We start from the raw sequence: 18,538 nt of genomic DNA, 5'->3' as shown, positions 1-18,538 counted from the left end.
CGGCACGGCTCATTTTGCATACAAAGAGAAAGAATTCCAAATCCCACATACAGAGAAGAGAAGATATTATGCCTCCATGAATGTTGTCAGCATTCCCTTTAAAGCCTAAAGACGAAGCGTCTGCAAATGGCCATTTATCAATTTAGCCAAATATCCCCACTGCCGACATGGGATGAGCATTCTTAAGGCTTTTTAAAACTAGGTTTTGTTGTATAATTGGTGGTGAACACAATTTTCCAATGTGATAAAATAGAAGTATTAAATTGAGTATTTGTAAGTGTTACGAGTCTTAAAATGCAGCACGGTGCAACATTCTGCCTCAACTATTTAGAAACAGATTTTTGTAAATATTTAAGCGACATTTCCAGAAAGGGTTCATTATGACGTCTTGAGATGAGGTGAAGAGTGTCAATCATCTTTGGTACAGACTAACTGATACAACGTTTGCCTCAAGCAAGTTTAACCATAAACAATGTGGGCTTTTCCACGACGTGAGATCCTCTAAAAATGGATCCCTTCTCCCATAAAAGCTGCCAATTGCTCCGGCCAGCAGTGACTGCAGTGAAGGGTAACACCCTCTGAGATCCACTCAAGTCGTTGCTGGATAATGGAGATAGTCACAATGTATTTACAGAAGGGTGGTGGACACTTTAAAACAAATGATGCTGCAAAGTAAAAGGAAGCGACCGTTTTGATTAAAGCCTATCACAGCTCGCAGGTTATCTAAACAGGAAACCAGGAAGCTGCGCTAAGTTAGATCCATGGAAATGGCCCTCAGCGCAGGAAATACACCAACAACTTGAGGCCACCTGCACAAGAACCCGGTCACACACACACACACACACACACACACACACACACACACACACACACACACACACACTAATAATAATAACAGACTAAAAGTTCACTGGGGTCAACATTTGGCAAGACAAATAGTTTGAAAAACAACACCCGGATCAGCCGAGTCAATCCAAAATAGGCATATTAATAAAAAAGAGACAATGAAGGACTGTATTTTCTCTTTAATGTGTTTGGAAATTGACTTGTTTGCTTTTTAGTTTGACAATTTGACACATTTTAAACTAAAATATAGAAGACCCGGCCTTATCTAATGGTTTGAAAACCCACACAAGGGCTTCTGAGTGAATGGGTGACTGCCGAGCAGCCCAGCGTGAATAAAACAACGTCCGTCCACGTTTGAGCAGGGCCATGCAGGCCGTGACGGCCTATTGCAGCACTGCAAACGGATAACAATTAATGTTCACCTACCCAATGCCAGAGAGCTCCAAACAACACCCAGACTGGAATCATGCTCAGAAGCTCTTTTGAGTGTCACAGAGGAATGCGCTGCATGTCTGCACTCATGGCAGCTATTTGAGTCCCTTTTCCAACCCTCTCATGGCACCACTCACAGACCCCCTAAGACCCCTTCACGAAACAACAACAAAGGGCCCCGACAGGCGCTTCAGGGAGACTCTCGAGGCTGAATACTAATGCTATACGCTCCACACACACACACACACACACACACACACACACACACACACACACACACACACACACACACACACACACACACACGCACACACACTCACAGATGGAGGGCTCTTCTTAACAAGAAAGGTCTGTAGTGACCACTCTCGAAGTACAGGACGGAGAGCCAGATCAACAGTCCCGGCACAAGTGCAGGACTAACTGGGACAAAACACAGTGGAGCACTAACACTGAACAGCCATCCACTATTAGTTATTACCTGGACCGGGTCCAAGCATCAACTGAACTGGTTTCTTTAACTGGAGCTCAGATCTGTGTGTGTGTGCAACAATATTTCATACTGTGACAGCAGAACAAACTGTACTCTGCGTGGCTAGCTGCCCGGTGAAATGGTGCACTGTTTGAGTATTATAAGACAGTTAATGCACAGTGAGTCAGTCATTAAGGCCAAATGAAGCTCTGTTAAAGACCCTTATTGACAGCCCTACGTAGAGGGCATCTTCAGGGTTATTTATGGCTCAAAATGGGTCTTTAGGGGACGACTATGCAGTATGCAGAACATTAAGTACGCTCATCTTTGTACAGTGATGGCAATGTGTTACCTTATTTGACAGAAATGTGTGTTCTCCTGGTATTTCTGACCATTTGGTCAGGACGAGCCGTCTAACGTGGCTAAACATTGAGAGGAGAGTCAAAGACATTATATTTAAGTTTTTGTTCCGCATGTTCATCATTATTATTATTGACTATGAATCATTTTACTACGGGTAATTTACTGACAGCTGGAGAGCACTGATATGTATTAACTTCATTTGATTAGTATCCAGTCAACTAAATGGACCAGACATATTAAATGAGTGCCTGCAGCACTGTGACTCTGCATTAAACACAGCCTAGTATAAACTGTATAACATCCGTATTTAGGAATATTAGACAGCACTAGGGGTACATTTGTATTAGATTATTTTGAGAACCAAATGGCATTACATTTAAAATGGTATTTTGTGAAAAAACTAATCTTGCTGTCACACTAAAACCTTTCCTTGGTAATTGTTTTTTTAATGAACTTTCTGTTTAAATCCACTGCAGCTAAACTGAAAATAGCTCTCTCTGTCATGTTGACTGTGATCGTCTATGTTTGGTGGGAATAAAACAAATGTAACGACCAAATAACAAAACTGTTCCCTTCCCTTCCTCTGCCTCCCTTTCTCATGCAGCACTGTTAATTCAACAGGACACCTTTTTGTTTCATTTCTTATCACACACACACACACAAACACGCGCGCGGACACAGTAAATATAACATTTCAACGACCACCACCCTTTCAATGCACCCTACAGTGACTGATGGGTTCGAGCAGAAACAGCACTTCCCTGGTTCATCTATTGCTAGCCTTCATAAACCTTAAAAAGAGTCCTAAAAGAAGTCTGTCTCTAAACTGTAATCTCAAAACTGAAAGTTAAAAGACGAGCCTCGGTGGAATCCAACAGACAATCTGAACCTGAGATAACAGGATGAGCGAGCAGGAAATAAGCCAAGGACAGACATGAAGAAACAAATCTTCTCTGGAGGAGGAGGAGGAGGAGGAGGAGGAGGAGGGGACACACATGGTCGGCTGAGTCTGAGGGGTTCCGAGGATGCGGCTGTTTCTGTGTGTGTGTGTGTGTGTGTGTGAGTGTGTGTGTGTGAAAAAGAAAAAGCCACCGAGCATATAATCGTAATCCTTTCCCAGCATGAAGCAGCCCATGTTAGTATTTTGTCCCACAGGACTCTCTGTGCGGAGACCACACAGTGAGGCTCACCGGCCAAAAGGTTCTGAAAAAAATTCTGATCCGTGGTCAGGTGAAGATTAATCATGCTTTTCCCCTGGATTTCATTAAGAGTCAAAAGAGGCCATTAGTGTCACACTAAATTAGTAAAACTGTATATAATAAATGCAAAGCGGCTTCTTTTTTTTCACTTTCACACATCTGTTGCTGGACTGGTGGCTGGATTTCCTTCCAAGAACATATATATAGATATATAGATATATCTATATATCTATATATAGATATATATAGATATATATATATCTATATATATATATATCACAAGCGTGTGCGGCCTTTGCCCACCGTGGTGGCGGTCGATTGGCATCGTCGACGCCATCAGCCAATCGTGACGCTATCATGTTCCCAACAATTAGCTCAAATCATTAGTTCAAAGTTAGCGCGGCTTTAAATGCACTGTTTGAGAGAGGAGAGAGATTAGATTAGTCGCTTTTTGTTTGGCCCAATACTCACGCTCATGTCAGCTAGCTATGTTGAGAAAGCTCGACACACCTTCCTCCCAAAACACACCCGCGCAGGCCAGCCACAGTAATTAGCCGACTTGTTATCCCTGCGTGTCGCTGACTAGATGACGGCATTTGTCGGGCGCAGCACATTTATATGCCAACGCGCGTTATAATAACAAATCTAAATTGAAATCAAATAGTAGTTTTAATGAGTACATTGATCTCGTAAAAGATTAGTATTTGTTTTCTTTGTATTCTTTCTCAAGTAGGGACCGCACGTGGCTCCATGTTTTGAAGCCGCATGGCCACAGATGAGCCAGCCGGAGCAGCCCGTAAAATAGACTACAAGGCATATTAGCACCGTCGTCATAAGAGACTGAACCTCCTCCCATTGTTAGCTTATAGCATTCACGAGCTCACTGCTCTGCCTCAGTGTGTTAATCAACGGCCTATTTCCGGAAGCCAGCTCATTAGCACTGCAGTATTTAGACAGCAGGCGGATGGAGGCTTCACACGGGAAGACAACAGCCTGCATGGCGACAGTAAACATGTCTGAGCCTGACAATCACAGCATTTATATAGACCACGCTCGGTTCCCATCTGTGCTACTGCCTGTGGGTTCAAAGACATATCAACCGTACTGGGTAAAACTAGAGATATTTATACGTGTTCTTAGAAAGCAAACACGTGGCCAGAGAGAGTTAGGCTGACATGACCTGAAGTAAGGCCTGCTGATGAGCTTTGAATTCAATTTATTCCCGTCTCTGCTTGTTACCACTGTATAAACAGAATGTCTCTGCCGATTCACCCCCAGTAAATTCCTGAAGTGCATATCATCAGAAATGGTTGCAAATCAAATAACAAACACAAAGTTTGGCTTGCCACGCTTGAGAAGATGCATACTTGGACTTTATTTTCCGCAAGCCGAGAGAGCCATCGTGACAGCAGCAATAACTGCAGAGAGGGACATTTTTTTAATGGTTTAAAAACACGAGAGCTGCACCCTCAAGGTCTGCAGGACTCTACCGCGTCATACCAAATGTCGACTTCTCTTGAGGCACAGGGAAACAAGAAGGTGCATCATATTGTTATGGATCATTTTCCGTAGAGCAGATGGTTGAGTCTCAACCGCAAACTGGAAACCCTCAGAGAGCCAACATGACTTCACTTCCTAGTAATGCCCCGACTTTGAGGGTCCACGCCTCGCATGGTTAACGATGGAATAAGAAATGACGCCACCCGTACACCTAAAGCCCAAGTAGCATTCTGACATTCCAGTCTAAAGCTGGAATGAGATAAAGACACTTCTGCAGCTTCTCACAACCAAAACACATCAGAGATCAACCTCCCTCCTGACTTCCCGGAACTACAGATACAGTATCTGCTTTAGTATTTGATCAAACTGTTCCTTTTTTGTTGAGGGCAAAAATGAAAGTACAATTATCGTACAAGCCAATTATTTGAAAAGTTAGGGAATGTTCCGTTCAAAAGCCATTTTCTTGTCCTGCTCCCCGTGTTCTCGCATGGCGTTTCACTTTGTCGAACGCGTCTTTGTTGTAAACACGGCCTTCGTGCTAGCAGGTGGTTTGTGCTTTGCTCTGTGTTAAATGAATGACTTCTGTTGTACGGCACCACAATAGTCGGTGGATGTCGCAGACAATAGTGGGTGGTGGGGGCTGTGTAACGGTGGCCATCACATGCCTGGGTTGCATTGTTACATTTCCTGCATCCCTTCAGTTCTCTTCCTCTCTGGAACACAAATACCAAAACACTGGACACGGGACTTTGATAGAGCCCGGAATGTGACCTTGTTAGATGAATTCAGGATCTCTTTTTTCTTTCGTTGCCATCTTCAAAGTGACATGACTCTCAAAATAATAATTTAAAAAAAGTTTTCCCTTGTGGAAGACGCAACAAAACCAAATAGTTTCGCTGAGCGAATCAGAGCTTTGTAGTTAAATGAATGAGGAAGTTATCTTCCTGTGCCAGAGCCAGAATGCATTCCACACAAGCATGATGGGTGGTATCAACGCTGCAATACGTCGACATAATCCTTTGACTGACATTACTAGTGAGTTAACCGCCCTTCAGTAGCTTCCGTCCGACATTTCTGTCTCTCCTGATCAATAATAATAAACACAACATCAGACTGAATAATGGAGTGACACAAGATAGCAATTCAGTTTCATTATCAGACGATACCAAATACCCAATCACAGCACCCGTACCAAAGACTCAGGTGGAATCAATTATTGTGCTTTTCCTTTTTCATAGGACATGATGATCGATTTCATTTTGAAGAATCCAAACTTTTAACAGTATAAGATTACGACGGTGGCCTCTTCGTCTCTTCAAATGCGGCTGTCAGGGGGACTTCTTTTCTGCTGCATTATCAAAGATGTTACCAGAAATAAACCTGAAGAACTTAGGCAGACACACACAGATGCTGCTGTGTTCCTGTCACCATAAAAAAAAGAGTGTAAAATGTAATTCACAGCCTTAATAACTTCTTATAAATAGCCCGCTACTTCATACGTACACAAACATGAGGAGGCTTTGTTGAAAATGCTGCGTTTTCAAGGCTCAGGGTCGTAGCTGGCCTGAGGGGCAATCACATGATTTCCAATGACAAACATAACAAGTTTTTATTCCTATTCATGTTACCAACCGATCGTCAGCTGATGGCACACTCATTACATCGGTTAGCTGGGAGGTCGCGGCATACTGCGGATCCACAGTGTAGTACTACTCACACCACAATCGTGTATCTGTGACATAAGTGTGCATCTGAACGGCGCTGATTGAAACTGTAATGTCCAATAACACGAGGCGAGGGTATCACTCTCTTCCTGGAAGATCGCCAGCGGAGGCATATCAACAGGTCGGCCATCGAACGGCCATCGGCCAGTTAATGGCAACAACGCTTGGAGCTGTGCTAGGCTGAACAGACTTCCTATGAGCAACCCCCTCACCCTTCCCTTCCTCCCTTTTCCCTCACTTGCCTTACATCCCACGCTCCACCTACCACTGAGACACACACACACCAGCAGTGCCCTTTATCTCTCCATGTTGGCCTCTCTCATCCCGTCTCTCCTCCCGCTCCTCATTCCCTTTTCCAGCTCCTGCGTACTCTTAGCTCACCCGAGCTTTAGCATCATCAACCACACCACTTTTATGTAACCTGTGATTATGTGTGTGTGTGTGCATTCTGGGAAAAGGGAGAGGTCTGGAGGAAGAAGACATCGTTGATAAGTGTGTTGTTCCTGTCAATGTTCTCACAGTCCATGGTGCTGAGAGGGGCGGGGACGGAAAACGTACTTCCACCAGACACACACACACATACACACTGCACAAACACACACAAACCTTAAGCTCCACTGGCTGTCTCAGTGGGACATTCAGTGTGTGGGCCCACAGAGGTATTAGCAAACATTATGTCTGAATTGGCTGCTTCGCTTCGTTAGTTCCAGAATTAGCGAGTAATTCCAAAACGGTGACCAAACAAAACCTGTAAACGGGACATGGACAAGGAGCTATTTACAAATAGAGCGTGGACCATAGAGAGCGACTTTGTTCAACCCCTACATTTTTTATGTCACAGATCAAATCGGACCAGAACCTCATCGGAGCTTCTGTGCCTTGTTTCACTGATACAGATTAGTTGATGTTCTAAAAAATGTACCCAAAAAGAGACACATTGTCCTCCCTTTGATGAGACATTTTGATGAAAACGATAATCCAGGTCGACGTTTTACGGGCACTGCTGTTGTAAACTGTGTGCGAAATAAATAAAAGTTGTCAAGTCCGAGCTTAAATAAGACTTGAACTCTTCTCTCTTTACGGAGCAACCATAAGAATATTCAAAGAGCCACTTTGATTTCAGGGGCCTGCACTCCTCCAACCCTCCTTTGACATTGTGCAGGTCAGCTGCAGTCACAGCGAAGTAGAAATCAAAAAGCATGATTGGAATTGGTGGGAAATCAGCAGGGTCAATGAGAGTTGGTTTGACTAAGTCTGCACCATGCATTGTAAACTGTGCATTTTAAAGATAAGTGGTCACAGTGGATTTGATTGCCTAACTGTAACGTTGTGCAAACAAATAACACCCATCAGCCGATTACAGCCAGCAATGTGCATCCCTCGTTCAACCCAAACGCTGTCAGGAGTCAGCGATCAAAAAATTGCAAGTTGCATTGCAACAGCTCCGGGCAAAGAGAAAGATTCAAAACCAGAAAATCTGGAGCAAACAAATAAAGTCTGGCCTCAGGTGGTTGTCTCTCTCTGTCTCTCTCTCTGTGGTTTGATCGACTGCTACTCAGTGACACAGCAGCACATTTGTGGCGGCCTCTACTTTTTTCACTCTTTTGAAAATGTTATCGTGTGTCTCTAATAAGTGCTTATTTTTCCCACAGGAGGAGTGGGCCCTGAAATTGTGTGCAATCTGCCACTTGACCGTGTGCTGAGGTTTTATCAAGGTTTTTCCACAAGAGTGAGAGCATAAACCGCGTGCTGCCAAGAGGATGGGAAACTAAACCAGACCTAACGAATTGCAGGTAAACTGCAAAACAATCCAGTGAAAATAGCAAGATAACGGTGTTCGGAGAGGCTTTGACATGTAGCAGCACCAGCAACACACATCGCTCTGCTGACAACGGTCTCTGCCAAGTCACTCAGTGTGTGGATGATGATGAAAACCAGGTTAAGGTCATTTCAATATAGGTTAAAGTGATGCAGTGGATGGGGGAGGAGGAGGATGAGGAGGAGGAGGAGCACGTAGAGAGAAATAGAGACCACTGCAGCAAGCAGTCTGGTCCACTAACCTCCTTTGGATCTCTCTCTCTCTCTCAGGAGAGGACAGTGCAGTATCCTGTGTCCTCACCACTTTAAAGCCAATCAGTGTAATTACAGGATCTGGCTCTGTTGTTAACCAGCACACGTACAAATAACACACACAAAGCCAACTGAAAAAAAAACACCGTCAGCATGCAAAAAGAAGAAGAAAAAGAAAGACGCCATGGCGATGAAGAAGCCCAAATGGACCCCGAAACTGACGCACACACCCTCTACCTACAAACTAACGGTACACTTTCACCGACAAATCCCTCCCTTTGAGTTTTCCTTTCCTTCTGTAACTTTAAGTTTAGAAGAAAAAAATACATTAAAAATCACGTTTCTACTGCGTTTTGAGCAGTACTTTTGTTTGAAGTCAATCTACCTGTGTGGAGAAAAGATGTGCAGCGACACACTCCGCTGATCCCCCCGGAGCTCCCTGCGGCCGACTAAACGGCTCATAGCCGGGATTAGGTGTTAACGGCGGAGGCGGAACCTACCTGCTGATTGCTCTCCCAAATTGTCCTGTTCTTCTTCAGGAGGAGAAGAAAAAACGTAACCGAAGCGGCTGCACCACCGGCCGGCGGGACGTTATGGGAGACAACCGGACAGGAGAAGTAGAGGACCCCGGTGTCCGCGCGCGCTCAGCAGCGGTATTAATGGTTACGGAAAGGGCTCTGGGATGACATTGAGCTCCCCTTTTTTTTTTTTTACGCGCCAGCTTTTCCAACCGGCGGTTCCCTCCTCCCTCCCTATCCACTCGCCCTCTCTCTCTCTCTCTTTCTCTCTCTCTCTCTCTCTCTCTCTCTCTCTCTCTCTCTTTCCTTTTTTTTTTTTTAGGCACGCGCGCTGAATAATGCAGCGCTCGCGAGGTCCCGGGAGTGTTTTCTGTCCCGTTCCAGAGACAATCAAAGAGCGAGCCGCCGGCGCGAGCTCCAGCCGAACACAATGCGGCCGACCCGGACGGATCAGGTTACCCTACTGCCTTTCATTCATTTATTCAGCTGCAAAACAATCTGACTGCGGCCCAGCCAGTCGCCCCCCCCCCCCCCCCATGCTCCTGTACCCCACCTCTCTGGTCCCCCCCCCACCCCCGGCTCGAGGCTACCTTCCCTCAGTCCAATGTGCTCAGGTGGACATTTTTTAGACAAACGAAACCCCAACTCGGAAACCTCCAGAACAGTAAGCAGGTCCACATTTTGCACACACGTGACCTTATAACGACTCTACTGGGATAAAAGTGGGTTCATGCCGCTTCGTGCTGCTCCGCTACATTTAAAGGAACACTATCGAGTTTACACATAAAGTCAAGTTCGCTGTATAATTGCATCCTTTGAAGTGTAGGATCCAGTGTTTTGTTGTTTTGGGGTATGATTCATTTTCAATCAATGCACCAGCTTTATGGATTGTGAAACTAAATTGCTGAAACACTATTGTCCTCAAAGATTTACTATTTAACTGTATGTTAGGCTGTTTGTTAAGATTGCACTCAAATAATAATAATAACACCCATGAGGCCATTCTGCAGAAGCAGTCTTACTTTTGAACATTATGCAAATACCTACATACTACATAATATAGTATTTGCTGACCCTCCCCTGTTTCCACCACTGAGAAGGACCCCAAAATAATAAACATGGATTAACATTTATGAAAATTAATGAATGAGTCAATATTACAGCATAGCTACTGTGTGCCAAAATACCCTTAAATCAATTTATACGAGTTATAGAACCCAAAATGCATTATATGGTCATTATAAAGTTACTACACTTTATGATTGAATATAACTCCCTGTAGGAATATTACAGTACATATTGAATTGAAGTAGATACGAATACCCAACAGTGCAGTAGGGTCATATTAAATTCACTGATTGCCATAAATACAATGGGTAGTTCTAAAAAAATATTACAGAGATACAAAGGAAACAATGTGAGATGTAAGCAGATGTAATTCAGCACAAACTGTCTCTGTAAAAGTGCACACAGCACACTGTGCAGGAGCATGAACTCACAAACCCAATGATTATCTCACTTGACGCAAACACATTAACCATATCTTCTGTTCCAAAAAAACTAAAACAATCTCACATATGATACTGTAGTTGTGTCACTTGCATTTAGTTGATAGTATTATCGGGGATGTTGCTGTAGGTTGCTCTGCAGCACGAGGCTCTCTCTTTGTTTGGCAATTCACAGAAACAAAAGGAAATGCCCAAAAGGATAATCAACTAAACTAGATGACTATGGTGTCAAAGTAATCAATCTGTGATTGTTTGAGGGGAATTATTATCCAATCACATTGCTTCAAATGAGCAGCCTGCACTTGATCTAACAATGCACTATAGCAAGAACGTGAACAGATGTTTCCAGGTGAGGAGAACTCACAGTCCGAACTTGTCCACATTCTCCTACAGCTCTGTGCTCGTCTTCTTCTTCCTATCACCTGTTTTAAACTCTACTTTTAAGAATTGCACCATTAGATGTACATAGAAACACTCACAGGAATACAGACTACTCACCATGGCGGTGTGAGGATGCCTGGTCGGAATGGGAGCTTGACACCCATTCGCTGTTGTCACGGTAACCACGGTTTTGCCGTAACCTATGATAAAAGAAGATCGAGTTATTGCCACCGTTGTCATCATTGTGAATCATCATCTCCTTTCATATTCATTTGCAGCAGCGGGTGACCTTTTGGGCCTTTTATCCTGTTTCACAAACCATAACAGGATGGAATATGTAATCCTGCAGTTATGAAAACATGAAAACCCATCTGTCTTCCATCTTGCATCTGACCTGTAAATATGATGATATAACTAGCTAGTGATGTTCACATAAACTCACCTGTCACCTAGTTAGTTAGTTATCATAATTGAGAATTATTTTTAATACAACCAGAGCAACTGTGTCTGCATGACTCAACATAAATCCCTAATAACATAAGTCTCCACCGCACTCCTTGGCTGTAATTATTTGTATTGTTTATTGTGTTTATGTTCTTTCCTGCTCCATTGAGTTCCATTTCGAAATATAAAGTTAATGTGATTCCATATCTCATTTTATCATCAATCTCCTGACACACTCACTCACTGCAGCTGAAGTAATAACTCCGCTGAGTTCAACATATTAACATGAATCTGTCAAAACAGGTTTATACCGTACTATTACTTTGACTGGGCAAACATCGCCAATACTAATTCAGCTGCCATATCACCACTGTTACAACTACTACTACTACTGCTGGTGTCACAGTACTCAGCAGTACACGCGTTAGTAGTACCCAGTGGAGGAAAGTACATTTACTTATGCAATACTGTACTTCATTTTACAGTAATTTAAGGTGTGTATTTTGCTTCTGTATTATATGCTACTATATGCTTCAGATACATTTCATGGACAAATATTGTAATTTGTTACTCTATTACATTAATTCGACAGCTGTAATTCTTTTTGTTTTAATAATTGCAAATTGCCCCACTGCGGGACTAATAAATGATTATCTTATCTAATTACTTTGCAGAAACACAAAATGTAAAAGTTTATAACATTTGGATGAAACTAACCAACATTCAAATGCTGATGGAATCTTAATTGATGAGCAATAAAGGTCCTTTAGTAATATTGCAGTATTCATAATATGACACTCAGAAACCGGACATTCTGCATAATAATAATATCTTATAATCTGTATCGTTAAGTATATTCACGTGTGTTGTTACTTTTAAATGAGCTGGATACATGTTACACTACTGGTGGAAGGTATATAGAAGTGTCAATATTTGCAATGGTATTAGTATTCATAGAAGTAGTAGTGGCTGTAGTAGTAGCAGTATTAGTAGCATCGGCAATGGTGGTGGTGTATTAAAACTATACCCAGAACACCATGAAAATGAGATGTCAGGAACACTGTACATATTAATTTACCAGTTTTTTTTAGTACCTCAAAAAGATATCCAATACTTTCCTACACTGTAAACCCGAACGTCCAAAGTAATTAAATAGATTAAGTAGTGTATACTCAAAGTTATAGAAAAGTTCTACTAACTTAATTATGTCAAGTTGGTGTAACATGTTCTTCCTTTTTGAGTAATTTTAACTAATAATTTTTGATTTAATGGAACTATTTTGTGTATAAGTAAGCATAAATTAAAAACATTACTTAAGTACAACTTAATAGAATTAAGTCATTTCTACTACTACAGCCACTACTACTAAATAAGTAGTAGTGGCTGTAGTAGTAGCAGTATTAGTAGCATCGACAATGGTGGTGGTGTATTAAAACTATACCCAGAACACCATGAAATTCAGGAACACTGTACATATTAATTTACCAGTTTATTTTTACTCAAAAAGATATCCAATACTTTCCTATTGTATCGATGTAAAGTTGAACTTTGTGAAACCACAAATCATGCGCAACGTTACAAGGCCAAGAAGTAAGCTGTAATGTTCAACCCCGACTTTGAACTATAACAAAGATATGTTGCATTACAGTGATAGCACGTCTTGCATGTGTGTGTGTGTGTGTGTGTGCGCGTGTGTGCACGTGCACGCGAGAGGTTGTAATAATGATCTGCAGTCATGGCTTCTGTTAAAGACACCAGGCTGTCATTGTGTAAAGATGACTCTATTAGTGATTATTATCAGGGAAAACACACGCATCCGATGCGCAGGAAGAGAGTGTGTGTGTGTGTGTGTGTTTGCGTGTGTGTGTGTGTGTGTGTGCGTGTAAGTGTGTTGGTTAGTCCTGCTTTCAGATGCTGGTTGTCATGACGTCTGTAACAATCATTCATCACCTTGTATTATGTCCTCTGAGGGAAGTGTTCATCACGTTCGTGCCGCTGCCCCTCTACAGATCACGTGTGGGTTTTTAATTATTTTAATCGGAAATAATAACAGCCGGTCCGCCATCCGCGACAACTGCTCCATGCAAAAGGAATCTCGATATCTATCTCTCGTTTCAGACGATGCTGATGTCCTGGATAGTGTATTGTGTGTACACCGTGTGTCGTATGTGGATGTTATCCTTGAACGCGTCCTTGAAAACAAGGCTGTGGCCACCTACGTGTCCTCGCAGTGTGCTTTTGAATGAGTCTCATACAATACGTGTGCAGTGTTTTAGTGTGGTAGGCGTATTGCTTTTCTTGGTTGTCCTCTCTGTTCACTGCTGTGTGGAGTCATCCGTGGCCTCAGTGAAGTTAGATGTGCGAGCATGCGGTGAAATGATTTCCTGCAATACCTAATATTGATACCCGGGGGGCGCCTCAGGGCTCCTGCAACGCAGCATGGGTGTTTCTGGACTGATTCAGCTCTCTATGGAGCTGTTTATCCACACGTCATCCTACGTTCCTTCCTTAAGCACCATCTGCCTCCCTAAACTACACAAGTCCTTACCCTCCTACACCCCTAAATCTTTGCAGTGTGTAAACTCATTAGAGGCCAAAGACACAGTATGAGTCCCAACAGGAATGTTGCAGTGATATTGGAGCAATTTCTCATGAGCGGTGGCTAGTCGTACTAAAGGAGAGCACTTATGTTATAACTCTGCATCCATGGCCTTGTGTACAACAGCTGTTGCAGTTTACCTGCTTTTGATAATTATCTTAACCCACATTTCAGTATCAGGCTTTCATTTAAAGCTACAGTCACAAGAACACCTCAGAGTTGTCATATCAATCTTATTGAATTACTTGACATGTTCTGCATTCCACTCAGCTTTTATTTAGCTGGTGTTCAAGCTTATATTGCATGATGTGCTATCTGAATATAGTAAAACAAAATGATGCAACTAATCCTTTCAAAATGCTTTGAGGTACTCAGTGAATAAAAGCAGTAAATATTTAATGTCTAACTCAGTCTGACTGGTGTTGCACTTACGTCTTTGACACCTAAGTGTTGTATTTATTATAATGTGAATAAACTGTACGACAGAAAGTTGTATGAGCTGACTTTCATTTGTGAGTTTGTGGTGCAGCTTTGAAAAACAGTGATTGATAACCCGCACCCGAATGTTTTTGTTTTGTCTTACGTGACACTTTGGACAAAGTGTCACCTAAATTCAAGTGTAAAATGTGTGTGTGTGTGTGTGTGTGTGTTTGTGTTTGTTAGTGGCAGTGGGTATTAAGACATATAGGGGTGCAGTAAGGACAGCTTGTGTTCTCTTTGTCAGCAGCCAATGAAAAAGTGAATGTTAGAGACAGATGGAAAGAACAACAAGCAAGAGACGGCAGGAGGGCACTGGAGAAACTCAGCTTTATTGACCAAAGATAGAGAGAGGATACAGACATCAGAGAGATAGAGAGAGAGAGAGAGAGAGAGAGAGAGAGAGAGAGAGAGGGAGTTGTTATACCCATAGAAAGGGAAAGAAAGAGAGAGAGATAAGTGTGAACAATAGAAAATGGCTCCTTTTTTAGTTTTAACAGTCCACAAATCCATGAGGGCAGGCAGACATGAAAAAGAGAGACCCCTACAGATTCAGAGGAGTACTGCAGGCGTGGCAGTGGGGCTGGTAAACTCAACTAGTCGGGCTAACTGCATTGGTCGGGCTCCATTAACTAGATCTCAGCCGTACTCTTTTCTTCTTCTGTTTTGAGATTGTGATTGTTGTTCTTTTCCTATTGTGGGAACAAATAGTTGAGGGCTTTTTCGCCAAGTTGCACATTGTGTGTGTGTGTGTGTGTGTGCATTACACCTTGGGGAAACTAACATGACACATTATGAGAATACACTTATCTGCATAGCCTCCTTAATCTTTAAAACCAAACAGTCATGCAAAGAATAGGGTTTGGCAGATTTGGGACACTGAGCGGGACGATGTTAGTAATTGTCCGGACGACACAAGAATCGCATTTTGGAGACAATAACACCGGTAAACTGCTCAGAAGAATCATCTCAGTGTCCTCCCCCCCCCCCCCCCCCCACACACACAATATTTCTTTTTGGAAAATTCAAACCAAGAGAATAAACGTAGTAAAGAGTATAATGTCAATTTGCTAGTATCTTTTTTCCTTTTTTGTTGGGGTAAAACTGTTATTTTGGAGATGATTTTCAACAATTACTGGCGTTGATAAAAAAGAAAGAAAAATTTGTCTCAAGCAAATTTACGTCAAAAAGATAATGTTCTTATCTAAATGAATGGAAACCAATGGCTGCCGCGAGGGAAAAAGTGCGTAAAGTGTACAAATGTGCGTCATGCTTTGAAAAAGGTCAGTGGCGAAGACAAATCGATTTGGTTTGTGGTTAATAGGTTACCATGCAAATCCAATAGTATGGTTATTTAAGATCCCGCCTCTGCACAATGGTTAAAGGTCCTCGTGGCCAAACACGTCTGAGAATGGTAGCAGCCGCCAAGAGGTCAGGGAAGATGGTGGTGGTCAGAGGTGGTGTGGGGGTTAATGGTGAGATTACAGACAGCAAAGCAGTTAAGAGAATGAAAATATACAAACTTGCATTTGTGCACTCATACAGTCATCATATGGCATCGCAGGACATCAGAACAATGTACCCATACTATTCAGGATGACCTCTAGATCTCTATATAGATGTGGAAAATAAAATCACTAAATAGAATATAGAGTGTATTTACATTCTGTATCCACACAGGAAACTAAGCCCCAGCGGTGGTGGCCTATCACACAGCCAGCTGGACTGACTGACAGCAGCAGTGGCCAATCACACTAAAGCATAGGACCGCTCCGACAGCTTAGAGGTGGGATAGAGCTGTGCACAGGAGCCGGGTAAGGAGAGGACTGATTCACCCATAAACCTTTCAATGCTGGAAATATGTAAAGGAATATTGTGTCCGTCTTTCATTCCTTTTATCAGTTAGTACACAGTGCATAGAAATATATCCTTTACAAAATGTCCAAGGCCAGTAAAGCTGTCCAACACATGGCTGACGAGAGAGAGAAAGAAAGAAAAGGTACCGCACTCTGAAAAAAAAAAGGTTGTTGAGGCTCTTCAGGTTAGGTTAGCGTAGTGTTAGTTCTCATTCTCCCCACCGCCCCCGTTTTGTTTTTATTCAGATCGTGAATAAAAACATTTTTGATGCAAATAAATTAGATTAGGACCCAGGATGGATTCGAGCCAAGGACATCTCGGGCGGTGAAACACACCTGAGCCACACAAACAACAGCAAAGCCCATTATGAGAATCTGAAGGGCCTCTCTAACCTCTTTTGTAAATGTGCGGACATCTTCTTCGATCACACATCTGGCCCACATAACTTTATTGATACTCACTCCAACAACGGGTATTTCTTCCGTACAGTGTTCAACGGAGGAGTGTAGTCACTAACTCTCTGAAAAATCAATTCCCCAGACGCCTATTCAGCATCTTCATCGTCTCTATTCCGTGTAACATCCAGGACACTTGAAATGAAGCAAAAATCCTTCCAGAGCATCCGTCATAATTCAATGGAGTGAGGACGATTACTGTTTCTCAGGGCTTTTCTAAAAAAAAAAACATGACCAAGAGTGTAATATATAGGATGTTATAATGACACCCAGGCCACATAATTTGCGGCACCTTTGTAAACGAGGGCCTGGTTGGTGACTACAGCATGAGCTGGCAGTGTTCTCAGTCTCTTTGAATTGGAAAGAGTACAATGGATCTCTGGTGGCCATCTGCAGGGAATTTAATGGACAAAAAGATAAAACATGAATCGGACACAATCTTTCCTCGAAAAGCTCATTTGAGCACAGCTCCCATACATTTTCTTTTTTGTTGGAATATGGTAGTGCTCGTGAATATTCATTACGCAAACATTTGTGCCCCGCTTTTAGTGGCAGTAACCCATGTTGGTTTTCATAAGTGGAAAGACGTGCTCCTCATTAAGCTGCCGTTTGCTTCCTGTGCTCCATGGCCTGGAAATGTTGGCTGTATAGATGCTACCGGCTGCCCAAAGGCATTCCACTGCTTCTCATTGGCGGTTTGAGCTAGGAGTTACAAGAATAGGAGGAAATGGCCTCAGGAGTGGAATAGCTGGAGTAAGTGGACAAAATGACGAAGAGAGAGAGAGAGAGAGAGAGAGAGAGATGAGAGAGAGAGAAAGTCCTGTTACTACTAACTACAACCATGGAAACAGCCGTTCCAACAATTCAATGGCCTTTTGAATTTAAAAAAGAAAAGACTCAGAGTTCAGATCACAACGGCAAACTGATATTAAAGCCTAATAGCAACTTCTAATCATCTCTAATTTTTTGTTTGTTGGGACTATCAATGTGGAAGAATGAAGAGGCACATGAAGAAACCAAGGCAACGAGTACCCTCCTCTCCACCCTGGTCAGGGAGAGTCGGTACAAGGAAGGTGGGGAAGGGGCAGGTTGGTTTTGAGTTTGTAGGTAGGGTGTGCGGTTGTTTGTGTGCGTCTGTGTATGTTTGGAGACAACCGGAGAGAATCCGCCGAGAGAAAAAGGAAGTGGGAGATGACTGAATTGAGAGATTATAAAAATGACTGAGACTGTGTCTGTCTTTTTGAATGTTTTATAAACTGGCTTATTAAAGACTGATTGTCCAAACATACGGTTTGGTTAGTTAGACAGCATGGCATTGTCTCTTATTGAACACTGAGTATATATTACCTGGTTTGAGACAACACATTTCACCATCTGCATGTCTGTTTACCATTAATATAGCAGCGTAATATTAGCTATATTCCAGTGTAATTTGAAGTTGTGAAATAAACAGTGTTGTCTGTGGAGATGGGGGGGGGGGGGGGCATAAAGGCAGAGCCTCCATGTTGCCAGAGAGAGTAACAAAACAGCCGAGATGTAGAGGTCACAACGTAACGGAGTAAAAAGTCAAAGGTCAGTCAAGAGTGTGTGTGCGTGCATGTGTGTGCCAGCCGATCAGAGTCCAGAGGAGGAGGAGAAAGGCGGGGCTTCTGTTAGTAGCCATCCAGAGACAGAGGAGAAGAGAGGGGTGTTGTGG

At 42.7% G+C, this 18,538-nt stretch overlaps 1 protein-coding gene across 1 annotated transcript in view; it reads right to left on the bottom strand.

The window, feature by feature from the left end:
• Positions 1-18,538, bottom strand: part of LOC117740771 (A-kinase anchor protein 2) — a 34,251-nt gene that overhangs the window by 15,587 nt on the left and 126 nt on the right. Inside the window, exon 2 of the mRNA XM_034547320.1 lies at positions 11,128-11,210. Within this exon, the coding sequence (XP_034403211.1) occupies positions 11,128-11,130 (3 nt within the window). The 5' untranslated portion in view covers positions 11,131-11,210. The remainder of the gene's footprint in view (positions 1-11,127; positions 11,211-18,538) is intronic.

Source organism: Cyclopterus lumpus, chromosome 12 (assembly GCF_009769545.1).
Source record: "Cyclopterus lumpus isolate fCycLum1 chromosome 12, fCycLum1.pri, whole genome shotgun sequence".
In the NCBI taxonomy this organism is placed as follows: domain Eukaryota; kingdom Metazoa; phylum Chordata; class Actinopteri; order Perciformes; family Cyclopteridae; genus Cyclopterus; species Cyclopterus lumpus.
Note: the sequence above shows the minus strand (reverse complement) of the source record. Positions and strands in the feature narration are given on the sequence as shown.